The sequence below is a fragment of the Alligator mississippiensis genome, chromosome 4 (assembly GCF_030867095.1).
Source record: "Alligator mississippiensis isolate rAllMis1 chromosome 4, rAllMis1, whole genome shotgun sequence".
NCBI lineage: Eukaryota > Metazoa > Chordata > Crocodylia > Alligatoridae > Alligator > Alligator mississippiensis.
In genome coordinates this window covers 13995058-14014096 of record NC_081827.1, presented here as the reverse complement: position 1 = coordinate 14014096, position 19039 = coordinate 13995058, and the positions used below count along the sequence as shown (strand labels likewise).

At 44.3% G+C, this 19039-nt stretch overlaps 1 protein-coding gene across 1 annotated transcript in view; it reads right to left on the bottom strand.

The window, feature by feature from the left end:
- CAMK1D (calcium/calmodulin dependent protein kinase ID) overlaps nucleotides 1-19039 on the bottom strand; it is a 319245-nt gene that overhangs the window by 63242 nt on the left and 236964 nt on the right. The window contains exons 4-5 of the mRNA XM_059725786.1: nucleotides 9137-9275; nucleotides 1626-1752 (exon numbers count right to left, since the gene is read on the bottom strand). Of these exons, the coding sequence (XP_059581769.1) occupies nucleotides 1626-1752; nucleotides 9137-9275 (266 nt within the window). The remainder of the gene's footprint in view (nucleotides 1-1625; nucleotides 1753-9136; nucleotides 9276-19039) is intronic.

Here is a 19039-nt window from a genome sequence, read left to right as displayed (position 1 = left end):
GATTAGAAGGATATCACTCATATTCTTCTAATTCAACAGCAAGTGCAGTCTGCCTTCGAAGGAATAAAATTACCAAACTTAAAACCCACAATCCCTAAGTGTGCAAAATCCCAGAGAAGTATATGAACTGCAGGATCACAAGCAAGTAGGGCTGGAAGGGGCCTCGTGAGGTCATCTGGTTCAGCCCTCTGGCTCAAGGCAGGATCATCCTCACTAAACCATCCCAACCAAGTATCTGCATACCCTGCTCTTGAAAACTTCCAAGGATGGAGATTTCACAGGCCAGGTAATCTGTTCCAATGCTTGACAACCCTGACAGTCAGAAAGTTCATCCTAATCTCCAACCTAAATTTCTTCTGCTGAAGCTTGAGGCTATTGCTCCTAGTCCTATCCCCTATAGCCACAGAGAAAAAGCTTAACTCCAGCTTCTTTGTAATTGACCTTCAGGTATTTGAAGACTGTTATCAAATCTCCCCTCATTCTTCTCTTACCAAGACTAAATAACCCTAGCTCTTTCAGCCCTTCCCCATAAGTCTAGCTTCCCTAATCACTTTTTGTCTCTCTGCACTGGACTCTTTCCAGTATGTCCAGTACTTCTTGAAGTAGAAGTGCACCCATATACTGATCTCATTTCGGATCGGTGCCAATATAAGGAAAATTGAGAGTATTGGCAAACGGCTATTTTTGGCTCATGTGGCTGATAATGTAGCCAATAAATACCACATGCATGTGCACAGCCGGGGTGCAGCATACAGGTGGCTAGGAGCGCAGCTGGGCAGCATGGAGAGCAGTGTCCAGCTGGCAAGTCTGTTGTGGGGGAAGGGGCAAGGAGGAGGGAAGGGGCATGGGGGGCAGATTGAGGCCCCCATGGTGACAGAGGGAGTGGGGCTGGCACTGGGACTGGGCCAGGCACTGCACAGCCGGGGTGGGACAGGGCACAAGATGGAGCTACAGCTTGTCCGGGGGCAGGGTGGAGGGAGCAGTTCCCACTGCTACATGCACTCCCAGGAGGGCATGGAGGGCATGTGCCCCAGATCAGCGTGGGGCAAGGGTAGGCTCTTGCTGCGGACTGGGGCTATGCTGGGCTCTTCATGGCAGGGGCCTGGGCTGGGCTGCACTCGGGGTGGGTGGTGGTGGTACTGGGAGGAGGATTGGGGGGGCTAGAGCCATCCCAAAATTGGCTGTAGCCCCCACTCCCAGCAGCATCGCCACCCACCCCAAATGCAGTCTAGCCCAGCCCCAACACCTCCTCCCAACTAGACATTGAGCCATTGATGACTACTCATAGAGCATGATGGTCCAACCACTTATGTATCCACCTTACAGGACTTCCACCTAGTCTGTATTTCCTTATCTTGTCAATGAGACTGTTGTGGGAGACAACAGCAAAAGCCCTGCTATAGTTAAGGTATTTCACATCCACTGTTTTCCCCATCATCCATAGAGGATTGGGACCTAGAGAAGAAAAAAAGACTCAAGGAATAGCATCGAGTATACTTTAGAAAACTGCAGTTTAAGACCTACTAAATCTATATATTGTCACTTGTCATATTGCCATCTATTTATTTTGGCTTCTGTATTGTACCTTAGAACAACAGCTACTAATTATAACCCACAATACTTACCAACATATCCTGGGGTGCCACATGCTGTAGACATGACATCTCCTTTACCCTCCATCTTGGACAATCCAAAGTCACTGATCATGATTTTGGATTCTTCATCCTGGCTGTAGTAAAGCAGATTCTCCGGCTGCAAAGGAGATTGAGGAGTTACAACTAGAAAACTGAGTAAAGAATGACAGATGTTGATTGACACTTTCCACTTGTTATATTCAGTGCCCCAGAAACCCCAACCATTTTCCCCAATAATCTTTCTACGGATCCTTGCAAGAAGGCCAACCTGTCTTTGTGAGGCAACCTAAGAGGCCTCCCCTTTCCATGATGATCATACCACCCTGGAGGCTACCATTTTCTTTTGACACTCCAAATAGGAAATATGGCTCTTTTCTTTCTCCTGACCAGAGATATAAGAGGACTGACATAAGAACAAAATAATGCTTTTCTTATTCTGTGGTGATAAAACAGAGAAGCTGATTTATATGCAAGTACCGAGGGTAAATCCTGCCTAAAACATTCCAAACTGAGAGGTTCCACATAATGTAAAAAACTGTAGGTGTTGAACAATTTTAAATATATTTAATGGGAATCAAGGAGGAAATGCCATTAAAGTTAACAGACTTACACCAAGGACATTTGAGTTCCAGTTGACTAGAAACAAAACCCTGCAGTATTGAGAATGGTGGGCGAGGGGCCTTCTTGTTCTGGCAGAAACCAGGAGTTGGTTCACTGAGCTCCAAGGATTTACACTGTTAAAGCTGGTTTGAGAAGAGAACCAAGCCCTAGATACCAATCGGTGACATTCTCGCAGATCCTTAAGACATATGTTTCCAATGTGGCATTAACGTACGGTAAAACTCCTACTAAACATACCGTGCTGCTGGGAAACATAATTTGAGGTTTTACCTCTAGGCCAATTCCATGGAGACTGTAGAGCGCACAACATTTGCTGGGAGGTGGTTTGTGACCCTGAGTCCTACGAGAGCTGTGGGCATTTCCATACTGCCCAGGTCCAGGCCCAAAACTTGTTACATTTTTACCATTAAAGATATCCAGTGTTTTGACATAGCGCTGCACTAGATTTTGCCAAGTAGCGGGTGCAAATTCCTACTATAAATTTAACACATTTTTCCTATAAATCCAACGTGCACTCCAAGCACAGCTTTTCAGGAAATAAGAGACAGATGGGGCAGTTCAGAATCATTACATTCCTTGGGCCCGAATCAGCATTGGTGTAAGCGGGTGCACAATTCCACTGCAGCTGATGACATTGGCTAAGGCTGAATTTGGCACTGTAAGACAGCTCAGGAAGCTGGATGCATTCGTTGTTTCACTCCAAGGTTTATGAACTTTTACATGATCTACTTCAGCAACACAGACACTCGGCCAAAGGCATCAGAGGACAACTGCCCAAGTTGGACCTCCCTTTCAGTAGGGTTCTGGGGACAGGAACTATTGCAGAAAAGGTCCAGAGGTTCGAGGTAGCACTACTTACAGCAACCCTAGGGTTGCTCTACATCAGGGATGGGCAATTATTTCTGGCAGAGGGCCGCTTGCCCCGTTTTGGCAGGCTGTCGAAGGCCGCATGGGTAGCCCTGCCCCTTGATAGGTGCCCCACCCCCTGGTCACCATCTTGGAACCGATGTCCCAGGGCCAGCACCGGTGGGGGCCCAAAGCAGAGCGCGGGCTGGCAGGGGTCTGTGGAGCCGGGCTGGGCTGCACCAGCAGGGAGAGGGGGCTGCACCAGCAGGGAGAGGGGGGAGCTGGCCCGGCTCCATAGAGCCCCTGCCACCTGGGACCCCGCGCTCCTGCCACCCTGCTCTGGGCCCCGCTGGCACTGGCCCTGGGACACCCATGCGGGCCCCGTGCTCCCACTGGGTCCCTGCCCACTGACTCCCAGTGCCCTCCCAGCCCTGAGGTACAGGCGAGGGGCAGCGCACAGCCCTGACCTCCTGCTCGCTGGCAGGGAGGAAGCTGGTGCTGAGCACGGGGAAAAGCAGCCCCTCGCCCACCCCATGGCCAACGCTCCCTGCTGCAGCCACTTGCAGCCCACATGGAGCTGTCTGCAACAGGCACAGGCAGCCCCACGCGGGCTGCAAGTGGCTCCAGTGTGGGGCGCCAGCCATAGGGTGAGCGAGGGGCCGCTCTTCCCCGTGCTCAGTACCAGCTTGTAATCCACCCCCGTCAGCAGCAGCAGCTTACCATGCCAGGCAGTGTTGGCTGTTGCTGCCCATGCAGAGCTCGCGCGCTGGGCAGGCCAGAGGCAACGGTGGCAAACACTGCCCGGTGCGGCAAGTGGGGGGCCACAGCTGCTGTGGGGCTGCCTGTGCCTGCTCCGGACAGCCCCGGGTGGACTGCGAGCATCTGAAGCACAGGGTGCCAGGCATGGGGCGGGCGAGGGGCCGCTTTTCCCCCCCCACACTCCTTCCCTGCCCAGGGTCCCCCCCGCCCTCCCCCTATTCCCTCTTACCTGCAGTTCCAGCACGAGGCAGCCACATGCTCTCAGGCCAGAAGCCCCGGCTGGGGCTTCCAGCTGGGGGGCCAGGGCCGCGCAGGCCCTGCTGTTGTGGGAGCGCGCCAGGCTTCCCCAGGGTCCTACTGCCCTTGGTTCCTGTCATTTTTTACAGGAACCAAGGGCAGATAAATATTAATTTTCTACACTTTTTAGGGGCCCTGCGGGCTGGATAGAATGGCCTCGTGGGCCGCATCTGGCCTGCAGGCCATATTTTGCCCATCCCTGCTCTACATTGTACCAGTTGCCAACGGTTCTCAGGATTATTTTGTTCTGTTCCCCTTGGATGTGGCCCCCTGCATTAGGAAGTGGAGCACCAAAAGCCCCATAACATGTCCATATTATCCAGAAATTCTTCTTTACGTAAAGAACATCTTTAGGATAAATCCAGGTTTCAGCTGCTGTGCCTCATCATCACAAACTTCTCCTTTCATTCCTCCTGTCAACTAGACTTGAAGGAAACTGTACAACCTTTAAAATTATTTATGAAATTTCAAAACTAAAAAACTAAATGGAAATCTCCAATTTCTCATATCCCTGATTCTTAACCAGCCCAAGTACTAATAGAGAGCATCTGAGCTTTAAACATTCTGATTTCTTACAGACTTCTATAATTTTTTTAAAGGTATAGGGGAAGAACTCAAAAACATTTTCATGAATTTTCCCTAACCAGTTCTACCACTCTGCAATTTCACATCTCAGGCCATGAGATCTCCAATGCAGGAGTCAAAATACAAGTAAGACCTGTGTAAACTCAACAAGATGCATCTGAACCAAACAGAATTGTTCAGGACCTGGATAGTTGTAACCATCATACTCCAGCCTTCATTTATTATCCTCTCTTGCTGTGTCATTTAGATGAGAAACTCTGGGAAAGATCTGCCTTTCCTATCTGCCCACTAAGTACCATCCTTCTGTTGTAAGAATGATGATTAGAACTGCCCTAATTTATTATGAATGCTGCACACGTTATCATTTTAAACAGGGATTTCTTTGCTGTATTTTTATTTTTGGATAAAACATTCCAAATTTACATTTATATTAAAAGTTCTCAGATCTCCAACAAGCTTTACTACGCTGATATTTTTGTCATATCAGTACAGCTGGCATAGTAATATAAATACCTACCTGGAGAATATCAGGATATGGACAGACTTAAAGAGCTCCGAATCTTGGAGCGCTTCTAATTAGGTGCTGTGCATGCCAAAATGGCCATGAAGGCGTGCAGAGGCACTGCTCTCCAGCTGCTGCGGAGCTCCCCTAGAGTGCAGGCATCCCAACATGCTTCTCAAACTCTGGAGGTCCTGGGGACAGCTGAGCGCACAGGAGAGCGCTTACTGGTTGTCTGCCCTATTCCCCCCGACCACTGTGGGATGCTGAAGGACTGCTATCCTACATAGATGTTTGAAAGAGTGCTTCAAAAGAAAGCACTACAAGGTCATTTTTCAAGCACTACTTTAACGGTGCACATATGTACCCATGCAGTTTGGAGTGCTTCAAAGGTACTTAGCATGCTTCAACACAGCACATCTATCCGTGGCTTTAGATTTTCTCTTTTTTGAGACATTTTAACCATTGGCATGGTATTGACAACTACTTCTCAAACAGGAAAGAAAAGAACACGCATTTTCCCCACAAGAACATTTGGAAAATGAAGCTACAGCATTTTCTGTCTGATTTGATCTGTTTTCGCCATGTCCCTAAATAAACTCCTGAAGTAATTTATAAATTAATCCTCTTTCCAATCACTTATTTAATCAGATTTCATATTTTATTCTGGCATGTTGCTAATAAGATTAACTTGGTTTAAAATCACAGCTAAGGCATTCCTTTAAATACTAAATGTAGAAATGTTAACAGCTTAGCTGGTGTGGTGTCTGAAACAACAAGACTTGGGCCTGCTTCTCAGAGCTTTCATGTCAGAAAAAAAAGTCTATAGTTATTTCTTACAAATTAAATTAGTTTGGGAAAGGCTGCTTAAGTAAAACAGATACTAAACAACCAATTTGTACACTGAAGTGACACAAAATGCTGATGAGCAAGACGGGTGTAACTACATACTTGGGACTGACAGAATGGAATAAAAGATATTGGAAATTTAGAGGGCAGTGAGATTCATAGGTGTTAGGGGCTGGAAGGGACCTTGCAGATCATCGGGTCTAGCCCCCTGCACTAGGCAGGAAAGACAACTGGGGTTGTGACCCCAGCAAGGTGACCGTCCAGTCTCCTCTTGAAAACCTCCAAGGTAGGTGATTGCACCACCTCTGGAAGGAGTTTATTCTACATGTATGAGAGTGAGTAAATGTCTTCCCAGAAAATTGAGGGGAACCCCTTTGCCATATTTCCTTGTACACAACATGCACTTTCCTCTGACAATTAGGTACTGGATGGGGTGTGGGTCTTAAGCAAGAAAACAGGGCCAGCAGACAGGGTGCCCCACGGGCTCACTGCACTACCCCCTATCCAACACATGCCAGGTTACTTGCCCTCTTTTCCTCCCCTCTAGCCCCTCCACACCCTGGCCCACAACCTGTTTCAAACATCCCCAATGTAAATGTTGCTATCAGTTTTTGTGGAGCCAGGATCCTATTCTAGTCACACGCTTTAAGGAGCAAACCTGCCTTGGACTAGAAGATCCAACATGTCTTTTGCTATTCCACTATTTTATTCTGCTATGATTGTATTCTCTGATTATCCCCAGAAGGGGACTGGATGACTCAGAGTACTGGTAAAGGGTTTTATGGTGGAGGGACATTACTTAGCAGGAAGATTTGAAGAAACATATGGTCCTACTCTGTGCTTGGAGACTGGTAAGCAGAACTATTAAAGTTTATGAATATTTGAAGATGCAAACTCAGAACCAATGATCAGCAGAAACCAAAGACGCATTGCTCCTAATCCAAAGCAGGGTGAACCTGTAAGACAAAGAGCTGCTCCTCTGCAGTCTTTTATGTTAAACTGGATCTTCTGATGCCAAGTTTTAAAATTATAAATGTTCTCTGCTCTGGCTGTTCACACCAGGTTGTAGGACAAGTCTGTATTTACTTATTTTCCCCAGCTGGGATTGTGAATCAAGGCCAAACTCAGATGAGAAAATAAACAGTGCTAAGCACTCCAAGTTTTAAGCAAGGGTAAGACAAAACAATCCATATTATCTTCACAACAATAATATATAAAAGCCAGCTTGTTTTGCAAGACTGGAATAAAAAATAAAATGGTGAATGAACAACAATTAAACTCTCTGTTGATAACAGTTAATGCTGGCGTGATTCATCTTGGCTTCATTTCCGTTAAACTGTGCTTTTGTGGCCTAGGAAGGCAATGCTGGAGACAAAGGCAGCTGAACCTACCAGGAATACTTTGCCTCAAAATCTTCTGATATCCAAATAAATCCTTCAGCCTTTCAAAAACAGTTTGGGTCTTACACCCTGACTGGCCAGGTAAAGATTAGCTCAAAATGGAGAAGTTGTTCTCTTCTATCTAAGTGCTCGCATGCACATACCCATTGGTTTAGTAGCAATGCACTCCAAGCATCAGCCCAGCCCTGGGAAGTCTTACTCCCATAATACAGGTGTAGAACCGAGACACAGAGGACACGTCTACATGAGACGCTACTGTGCAGTCATTGTTACACATTTATTTAGTACTTGTATTAGCAAGCACAAAATAAATTCATGGTAACTGGAGTTACTGCACAGTAGCACCGGCAAACGTCTTTTAAGTGATGCTACTGCACTGTAGCCTAATAATACTGCACAGTAGTGTATTAGCACTGTCTGTGCTGTGACATGCTACTGTGCTGTATTTTTTGGCTACTGCATAGTCAGCGTCTCGTGTAGATGCCCCCAGAAAAATTAAATGATTTATCCGGAATGCAAAAAAGAGCCAGGGGCTGGATTTATGTCGTGTGGGCTCTAACTCAGTATATTAACTGTCCTTTCACTGCTATAAGTCTCTATTTTGTGCAAACTACATCAGTGCAGTCCTTAACTTTTATCCTATATAAATAATAATTTAAGGGGCCCAATGCTACACTTAATATTACACTATCTTATTTTTCAAACCTTTGGAATATATTACTCTTGTTCATTTTACTTACAGTATTTTCAGTGTATTGCACTGAACACTACTGGTAATGGCATTCCAAGTACATACCCTAAACATTCAATTTTACGTAGACACACACACACACACACACACACACACACTGGTGTTGTGTCAATTAAATACATGACTTCTGCTATTTTGTTACTCAGGATACCCAAGGTTTATATGCGCTGGTTTTCTTTAGTTGGACACTCCATGAAACGCAGAAATACCTGTCCCAGACAAATCTGCTTATCAGCTCAGTGGCAGTATTCAAATTGGAAGGACAAAAGCATGCAGAAATAATGCTATTACTTGAATGGACTGAGTGAAAGAATCTGATGAGACACATGGGCACGGCCAGAAATGAAGAATAATCTAAAAATCATATGATTACATTGTGCTCCTCAGAAGAATTACAGTCTGCGTAGGAAGCATTTACAAAAACATTGGTCAAATTGAATTATTTGACAGGGGGGCTGACAGGGACCCATTAAACATTTCCAAATAATTAATCCATCTTAATTATTAATTGTCTGTAAAATTTAATATAGCGCTACACATGCACAAGGTACTTTACGGCAAGAAAAAGATATGACTTTGTCCAGAAGAGGCATATTCTTAAGGTAAGGGATGTCAGTTTTCCCTAGATCACAGGCACAGTAATCCCACTTCCCTTTCATGGTGGGGAAGGCAGGATCAGGCCCTTAATGTGAGAAGACACCAAATAAAACAGCACAACTGTTCAGATCAAGGAGAATATGGATTATACAGGCCTTTCTCCATTATAAAGCCTCATTCACCAGATAAATGCCTACTCACACACCGACTTCTACTGAATCAAGTCACTTAGGTTTCATGTACCTGGGACCACATTCATGAATGCTTTCTGGAGGTAGAAGACAATGAGCAGCCTTACCTTGAGATCTCTGTGCACGATGCCCATTCTGTGCAGATAGAATACAGCATCCAGGACCTGCCGTATCAGAGTGCTAGCATCTTTCTCCGTGTAAAATCCTTTTTCCACTATGCGGTCAAAAAGCTCACCCCCGGACACACTGGAAAACATCACGGGATACATGTGAAGACATGCTTTATTTCTCTCTCTGAAGGATGGTCAATAAAAGGCTGTACTGAGACAGATTCAGTTCATATACTGCCAAGCGCTCAGGGGAAACACAGATAACACGGCGGGGGTGGGGGGTGCGGAATCTCATAAATTTTAGGATCTGGGATCTTCTCATAGCATGGTCAAGTTATTTCTTTTTCTAATAGTGAACTTACCCTACAGACATCAAAAAGTGGCTGAAAAAGTAAGGTAATAGTTAGGAAATAAAAACAAAAGATGTAACAGAGCAACTGTCCATCTAGTTCACTGATCTGTCTAATACAGTGGCCAAGGAAAAAGCCATGGGCAAGGTTCACCAGAGCTAGAATGGGAAAGTTACAGCTCTTTCTCCTTCATCAGGCATTCCTGGGCTGGCTGCCTGCAGGGTAAGTTCATTATTCTGATGGTGCCTTACTACGCTGAGTTTTGAGTCTGACATAGCCTGCTGGTGGCTGGCCCCGGGAGATTATGAGTTTCCCACAAACACTAACACCTAGGACACTCCTAAGTAGTAGAGGTATGTAGCTCAGGATAATGATCCTTTCCTCTTCCTCTACATGGATAGGTATGGGATTTATACAGCATTTTTCTTTCTGATATGTACAGCACCTGAATTCATTACACTGCTAAGGAGTTTGTGCTGGGATGGGGGGGGGGCGGGGGCGGGCACCTGAAATTCTTTCAGGGCCTCCATAACATTACCCACTCATACGTGTTCATATATCAAGACTTAGGAACAAAATGGTTATATAAGTATGACCTCAGACTGACATTAATAGAACAAAATTATTCATGAAAGACCAACGACGATGAAATGAGTTATTCATCAGATGAGACTAGAAAAGGGCTCCATGATTCAAAGAAGAAAGTAAAACTCAACTATTTCCATATTCTCTTTTTACTATATTGCACTTTTCCTCTGCTCTTCCAGAAATAGCAGTGTGCTCAGACACACATCTGAAAAAGAGTGGGGCACGTTACAACTCTGTAAAGGAGCCCTGGGTGAAACAAAAGAGGAAAGACCTTTCTGAGTAATTGAAATCATAAACCTGTCAGCACAAAACCTTAACTGCCCCACCAGGATAAATAAAATTTTCTATTTTAGCAGGCAAACAAATTAAAAAATAAAATGAATGCGATATGTTTTCTGCAAGCTGAACCACTTAACATATAATAAATAACACAGTGAAAACTTCTTTAAAAACAAACCCAATAAAGGGAAAATAATAACTTATTAAAGTCATTAAACGTCCATGTGCTGGGAGCTTGCCGTTATACGAACACTAGGTAATTCAGTTACAGCCGCTGCAAGCGATGATCTGTGTGAATAATAATATGAAGTCACTTCCTAAGAAATGTTTGGAGCCTGAATGGAAGAGAAAGTTGCTCCTGGAAATTAACGTGTTCCACTTGGAAAATGAAAATACATTTGGGAGAAAAAAAGGGCATTTTAGACTGACCAGTCCACCCACTGACGACTAGACAACTGAACTTAATGACCCACTAAAACACAGTTTCTCAACCTGTGGTAGGCATAACCCTGGGGGTACGCAAGACACAGGCAGGGGGTGTGATACCCAACACTCTCTCTCTCTCACCCTCTTTTCCTCTCTCTCTCACCCCTTCCTCCTCTCAAAACTATGGCAAAAACTTGGTGCGCCGCTTTAAATTCCCTAGTAATAATTTGGCGTGCATCGCTTTGTGCAGCACTGGGTTCAGCCGTCCTAGCTTTGCCCTACATCACCCCTAGCCCAGGTACATACTTGAGTTGTGCACCCCTGATGTAAAAGGTGGCAACCATACCCACACCAGATCAGACATCTGTCATATCGCGGCCTTATATACACAGCCCTTCTTCCAACACATTAGTCTGTAAATATAAAATCCCCTGGAAAACTGAGTGCTGGGGTACTTATTACAATTTTCAGCAGTTTGGGGGTACTAGCTACTTAAAAGGTTGAGAAACACGGCATTAAAATATCAGAACTACACTGACTCTACCCAACAGAACTCAAATCCACTAGCGGCCTGATCCAAAGGCCATCGGAAAGGCTCCTGCTGGCTCCAATGAGCTATGGAATAGGCCCTGGATGTCACTCCAGCTCTTGCCAGCAGGTTGGAAGTCTGTAGCCCGAGCAGCCACGCAGGGTCCTCTGTGCTCCCTACAGAGGGCTCTGTGCTTGCCACGGAAGTGGACTTGGGGAGGAGGCGGCACTAGGAGGGCAGGTTGGCAGCAGACATGTGGAGGAGCTCTGACATCAGGGTTGCCAACCCTCCAGGATTGTCCTGGAGTCTCCAGGAATTAGACATAAACCTCCAGGAGACTGCTGAGAGTCCCCCAGGAGATAAACGATAGGCCATTCATTACAATAAATATTTAATGTTGCATCTGATTTATACAATAGTCCAGTGGGTTTTAAAATGCAATAGTAACGTGCATTTGCCTTCCTGATGTAAAGTCTATGCACCACAATCCATAACTGATATACGCAAGCACATGGGCACGTTTCGTGTTGTATAGCACAGGCACATCATGTGATGAAACCTCCCGAAATGGCTTCAAACAGAGAAGGCAACCCTATCTGGCATCTATGTGATACTCAAGGCCAGACGACTCAGCAGAGGTAGCCAAGAGGCCAGATGGGGTTGAGATGTGGCCCCAAACCCTCTCCAGCCCCCCATCCTTGTTGCTTTGCTTGCATAAAGCTGGAATGCTCCCTCTATCTGAATACACCTGCACACAAATAATCACATTCTCCGGTTGGCACCACAGGAGCTATACATTGAAAATGAATACATGCAGAGTACAGGCAGAACAGCACAGCACAGAGCACTGCTCCAAGCCCTGACAAAGGTGCATTCAGTACAAAATTCATCCAGGCTCCACTTCTCTTAACATGGAAGAGCCAAGTAAATGCTTTGCAAAGAATCTATATCTCCATTCGCTGAACGTAGATGCAGGTTTTTTTTAATCTGTCTTTTATTAACTGACTGTCTTGTTATATTTCCCCCAAGGCCCTTTTGTATCCCGTGAACTCACTGCATTGAAAATGTAGCCCACGCCATAATTAACATGATTGAATACAGTACCTTTCCCTAGGAAATCTCTGTGTGTTTGGCTGTGCACTTCTCCACAATTCCTTGGACTTTATTCACAACAGGTACTGCTTTCCTACACACTGATTTACAGCATACGCTTTCATACAGCAAGTCTCTCTCCTCCCCCACTCACCGGGGAGAATAAGTCCCTATGCTTTTTCATCACAAATACTTGATATTCCCCCTTCCCCCCTGCAAGTCCTTTGCTTCTTAATCAAAAGGTCAAATTTAGTTTCATGGATCTGCTGCACTCAGGCTCAATCTGCTTATAATTTTCTTTCAACACGTGGTACGTATTTTCAACCTCCTTGCTGTTGTGTCACAGAACAAAGTTTAATGCAGGGACATGAGAAGGGCATTCAACAGGGGTCAGTTCCTGCTCATTCAGGGCATCACTGTGGTCCAACGTACACCTCCAGGGCTACCTGTGTTATAAGTGCAGAATAATGTCTACTTCCTGCAAGCTGCTGTTGCAGCATAGCTGCACTTACCCTACACTGGAATAATGATACCAGGGCAAAGCTGTGACTCTGCCCCTGACAATGCTTTGCCCTACGTCATCTGAGGGTCTACTGCTGGTTCTCTCTAGCCATGGGAAGGTGTGACATAGCTAGGACCCTGTTTGTGAAAGAAAGATCAGGACTTGGGTCTTCTGTTTTGAAGTGAACAGGGAATCTAAAAAGAAAAAAAAGTGTCTAGGGAGCTGTAATGCATTTACATTGGTCTTTGCCACATATAGGCCTTGCTGCTGATGAGCGTGGCACCAACTTCACCCTTTATATGGCCATGATGACCAGTCCTACATAGCAATGTGGAAGCTAGCAGCATTGACAGAGAAGCTGGGTTCTTGTCTCAGAGAAGGGGGCAGTTTCTTGGCCAGAGACAAAAGGGAGTATTTGTAATTGCTGTGGCAATCTGCAAGTCTCGGGAAGACAGCTGTCTGTAGTCTATCTGATGGGATGAACTCACCAAACATCTGCACAACGTGAACTTAGAGCAACAGGATTTTTTTCTTTCCTCGCTGATTCTGATTTTGTTAACCTGGAAAGGACAGGGTGGAGCAGGAACAGCCAGTGCGATTAGCTGATGGCAATTTAACTCTGGCGATGGCTCAGGGGCTACGACACGACCTGGAGTATCATTATTAGTTCAGCAAGTCCCTCCAAGTACGTTCAGTAAAAAGGTGCTTGCCTGGAGGTACTGCAGTTCGGTTCATGCTACACTTCGATAAGCCAGTACCAACCATTTATTTAACAAGAAGACAAAGTATGAGCTTGTGGTTAAGTTGCTGGACAAGAAATCAGGAAAACTAATTTCATTGCCAGCTCTTGCCACAGCTCTCCAAGATCTGCAGTTTCTCTTTGCCTCCATTCCCCACCCGCAAACATATGGCACTCCGTCCCTGTTTCATGTAATATGAACTGACTGAATTAGTATCACTGTAGTAGTACAGTATAGTATTTTTTAGTAAGTAACTATACAGAAAGGACAGTGTCTGGTTCCAACAGAGATGTGAAACTAAATTTAATAAAACTATTTGGATTTACATGATAATCAACAATAAGGTTAATGCTTCTACAGTCTTCTACCTGAGGCTATCCTAGGTCTTTACAAACATCATTTGAACAGCCATGTGAAGTAGCCGGGAATCACTATTATCCCCATTTTTCAGCTAAGGAAACTGAGTCTGTAAGATTAGGGGCCTACCTATTGGGCATCTCTTCCACCCTGTTCAAGTCCTTGGAAATCCACATTTCATCTACTTTTGTAACAAACCATCATCTAACCCTCACAAAAGAGGAACCAGGAGGAGAAGGACCCACCCCCGTTTTGTAATTAATGTGTTTTCAGGGACTCAAATAGGGTGGAATTTTTGTCATACTGCAAAGGACATTAAAGCAAGGTCTAACTTCATGTGGATCAACATAGTCAAAAGGGAATGACGCAACATGATAAAAATATATTTGATAGTGGAAGAGTGTTAATAAACACTTCCTTTGGGAAAGCAGACAGATTGCTTAACAGCCTTTACCTTGAGGCAGTGCAAGGCTGTAGGTAGAAGGAAAAACAGGCAACCGTTAGAGAAATATCCTATTGCATAAGAATATACTGATCCAGCTCATTACAGTTTGTTGCACTTAAGAAAGGCAGCGCAACAGACCTGATTTTCTTCCCCTCTCCTCCCCCTGCCAGTGGAAACAAGGAGAAACCATACTGAAATTCATACAGATAAGGTGTGATGCAAGTATGGGCCACTGGATAGGGAAAAGGAAGGCAAAACCCAGAAGTGTTTACAAAGTGTGATACTTTGTAAGTTAAAATGTAGGGTTCTTGTTAATTGTTTTGTTCTTTTGGTTGATGGGCACCCAATGAAGCAAATGCTTAGATGGGAATCATCAAACGCTGTCTGGTTTCAGATCAAAGCATGCAACGTTTCTATATGAAACCACAAAATGGCTCTGAACGGTTCAAAACTAGGCCCAGATTCACTGAAAGCAAAGACGGGCTGAAACCAGAACTTCAGGTATGAGTCACTGGATCTATCCTTTGGGTGTGATATCACTACCTGAACCTGTCGCCGCAGCAATTAGAGTATAAATACTGCATTCTGACCTTTGGGAATGATTGGACTCGGGGCTATTTGAAGACAGGGGTTCAGTTGTTTCCATTAGTGATATATCATTTTTTAATATGTGCTTCACTGAGGACTCTTCATGTTCACCAACCTTGAAAAACCTTCCAGATGACTTAGTATGATGTTGGGGTTTGCAATGAACTCACAAACTCTGGAGTTTTGTTATGAAGCGCTCTTGCAGTTCTAATGAGGGGGATTCAGAAACCTCACAGGCATCTCTCAAAAATGAAAAATTACAAGCTGAATCCCTGCCCCTTGTTTCCCTTTAAGAGGTTCTTTTTCTTTCTTTCTTTTATTTTTTTAATATCTTGGCCCTTCCTGATTTAACCTTTACATTTAAGACCCTGTTCTCAAGTGCAGTGCTGAGCAACGGGAACCTCCATTTAGGGCACCAGAAATGGCACTTCATTTATGCAATCTGGCCACTGGTAGGCTATTGAAAAGAGTCAGCAATCTGTATCATGCCAAACTGTAGACCCTGAAAGAAAGTAGGGTAAACAGAGACAAGTTTAGGGCCAGACAATGAATCTTTCTCCATCCATTATGCTGTTGCTGTAATTATTAAACAGAAGCATTTAGCTGAAACCTTTAATTCACGTTTTGTCGAGAATACTGTCAAGGGTTTCCCAACCTTGACAAAAAGATAACTATGTTCTTTCCTACTTTCCTTCAGCAGTATTTGGATGCAGGAAGTATCTTTGCTTTACTTTTGTTCCCTGATGAGGAGGAACACCCAGCACAACGTTAGCTCCTCAACTCTCCCTCAACCTCAGACTCCTAGCCCATATAACCAAAACCTAGGATCCAAACAGTTAAGCAATGATGGTTTTCACAATCTGAAATCTTCACCTGCACCACTGAGCCCAGATCTACTTCTCTTCCCCTTTCACAGTGGTGTGGCAAAACTGCAGCTCACAAATCATTTGGGATTATAATCCCAATCTAGCCCAAGACCAGAATAGATACACTGGGGTTGCACTGAAGAGGGCAAATCACTAGTCTGTTCTTTTTTTAAAAGCTGGATTTAAATAATATTAGTTTTACTTAAAGGATGCTTTGTATGTTAACTCTTCTCTTCCTTTGTTGGCATGACCAATTTGCACAGAAAAACTCATCTGCACACCTCCCACTGCTATTAACTGCAGTAGCACACGTGCATGGAGAGGAGAAGAGACTTTTAGGAGACTGAAAAAACCCCAACCTTCCTTTAGGTACTGGTTTTTACTCCTTTGCCATTTGACAAAGCATTGGTATTGTTTCCCCTCTTGTTCTTCTGAGGCATGGGCTAATACAGTGCTGGATTGGGACTGTTTTCGGCTGACAGTTTAATTGTGTTTTTGCTAAAAGCCTCGTTGATAAAATCACCAGCAGTAGGATTAAAAAGAAAACAGCATGGCTATTCAGAGTCCACAGGTCATGGTCCTCAATAACTTGCTAAGGCAGCTCTTTGGGAAGTCAGCCTGATTCACAATTGCATGAGGCTAGAGAGGCGAGCAGGTTATTCCTACATCAACAGGTAGTGTTAAACTTTCATCACAGCAGCAACAGAAATGCAACAGGGCTTCACAGGGGCTTGGCGGCATCCAGCAAACATGAGACAAGAGGTGTCAGACCGCCCACATTGAAATGTAGTTGAGCCCAGAAAACTAGTAAAAGCAGAACTCCTAAATGCAGGCCAAGTATCATTTCAATACCGCTATCAACTGTCAATAGTTTAACTGATGGGAATTTTCCAGGCGACAATTACCTGTGAAATCCCAAAGCAGCAGACCTACTTTGCAAGGCACCTTGAGCTCATCTGATGAAAAGCACTCTAAGACCAAGAATTAGTATTTCATTATTTTGCTAGAAATGGTTTGTTAGGAAAAGTGGATCATGGAGACAACTCTCAACACCTTTGCTTCAAGTTTTTCACACCATAAGCTTGGATGGAAAAGCAGTGTCCAGCATGTAACATGCTACTTCAGTGGTACAACCTACCACATGCAGCCCATGCAGCCGTGTCATCCAGCCCACAGGGCTGCCCACGGATCCAGAAATTTGACAGCGGGGGACTGGTAGCAGAGTTAATTGCCCCGGCAATTAACATTGCCACCACTCCCCTGATACCAAATCTCTGGATCTGAGCCCTAGGGGCTGGATGTCATGGCTGCATGAGTTGATCCAGGATCATTCCATGGCCAGATCTAGCATGTGAGGCTGGGTTGGCATGCCAGATTGCACCTGTGGACTGGTGCCACATGCTAGATTCAGGCCGCGGACCAGGCCTGTGCGACTCACCTGGCCAGCAAGGCTTGAAAGGTTGAGTACTGCTGTTCTACTTAAACCACTGTGGAGCACAGTGATAAAACACAGCGGACGCGTTGACACACGCTGCTATGGCACCGTTGTTACTGCGCCATTATTTAGTAACGCCTTTTGGAAGTACTAAAAGACAGCGCAGCAACAGCTGGTACTGCACTGTGCGCGCCATGCACAATTATTTTTAGGCACTACATTGCTGTAGCAACACGTTATATCAGGGGGATTGAGTCACTACAGCAACATAGATGCAGCATCACGAGTTTTGCCCACGGATGCTACATTGCTGTAGCGTGTTACTACAGCAACGTAGTGTCACACGTATGATGAGCAGTAGTGAAGGTTTGCTTTGCTCAGTCAACTTAGCCTGAAATGCCATAGGTCATAAGCAACCAGACCTTCAGAAGACACACTGCTATGGTGAATAATAAAGGGACTTTGAAACCAGCAAGCACAAAAGCAATAAGTATAGTCATAATAAAAATTGCATAAGATCCAGTAGCTTGAAGAACCACAGCACTGAAAATGGCACCAGATGTAAGCTCTGTAAAACGTCTATGATGGCCTATGAGCCTTTTAATAATGATGTCAAAAACGTTGGGTTGCATCCTGTTTCCAGTGAAACCAATTGCATGTGCACATGTTTATATATAACACACACACTGCTTTCAGTGGACGCAGGATCAGGTCAATATTTCTAAATAATGGACAAATTTAATTCACAGTTTGGATAAGCCAATACAGGAAGCACAGAGCCAAACCAGGGAAATGAGACAAGAATAGTGTGAGTGAAGTAAAGAGGCACTGTCTGGAAGTTTGGGCTCCAAATCTTTGGTTTTTCAGAAAAAGAGTTTACAAGAATAAACATTAATATAATGCTTTCATTTTGGGGGTTGCATTTTTTTTTTGGTTTCTGGGTTGTTGTTGTTTTTTTATAAAAGAGAGGGATTTTTTTGTTTGTTTTCCTCTGCATTGTCCAAGTGCATGAGAACTAGAATGTAAATCAGACCAGTATGTGATCCTAAAGGAAAGAGAAACTGGCTGAGAGCTAAGTCTCATTGTGCAAACTGAGTGACATGCAAAAATAAACTGAAAAAAACAGCTCAAAGAGAGAAATTCAGATTCATAGCTATTTTTTGGGGGTCCAGGAAGGACCATTACTATAATTTAGTATGACCTCCTGCAAATATAATTAGGTGATTAAAATTATCTCAGTGCCAATAATCCAAGGTGTTAATCAGGCAAGGATGTTTGTTACTATAAAAATATTATAAATCCTACAGAGACCTGCTTTATTCAACACTCACCTTAGAAAATTGCACCAGATTCCTCATTCCCTACACATCATAAACTATTCAATGTGAACAAGGCAAGGAATTTTCTTGCTATTGCAGTTTTAAATCAGGATCTTAAAACCAGGCTCTTCCATAAATATGTACCCTGAGGCCAACAGAGGAAGGGGACAAAATTAATCTTGCTCTATTTTTTTTTTTAAATTCAGACTTAAATATAATACATATGTACTAAATGCAGTGCGGATAGCAACACCTACAGTTAAGTTGCCCTATCACTTTTCAATGTATGACCCTGTTTTCAGACACTCGCTACTACCAAGCATTGTTTAGAATGGAAAAAAATTTTAAGCAAGCTTTTGGGTTTAAAAGCCCTTTGTCAGGCTG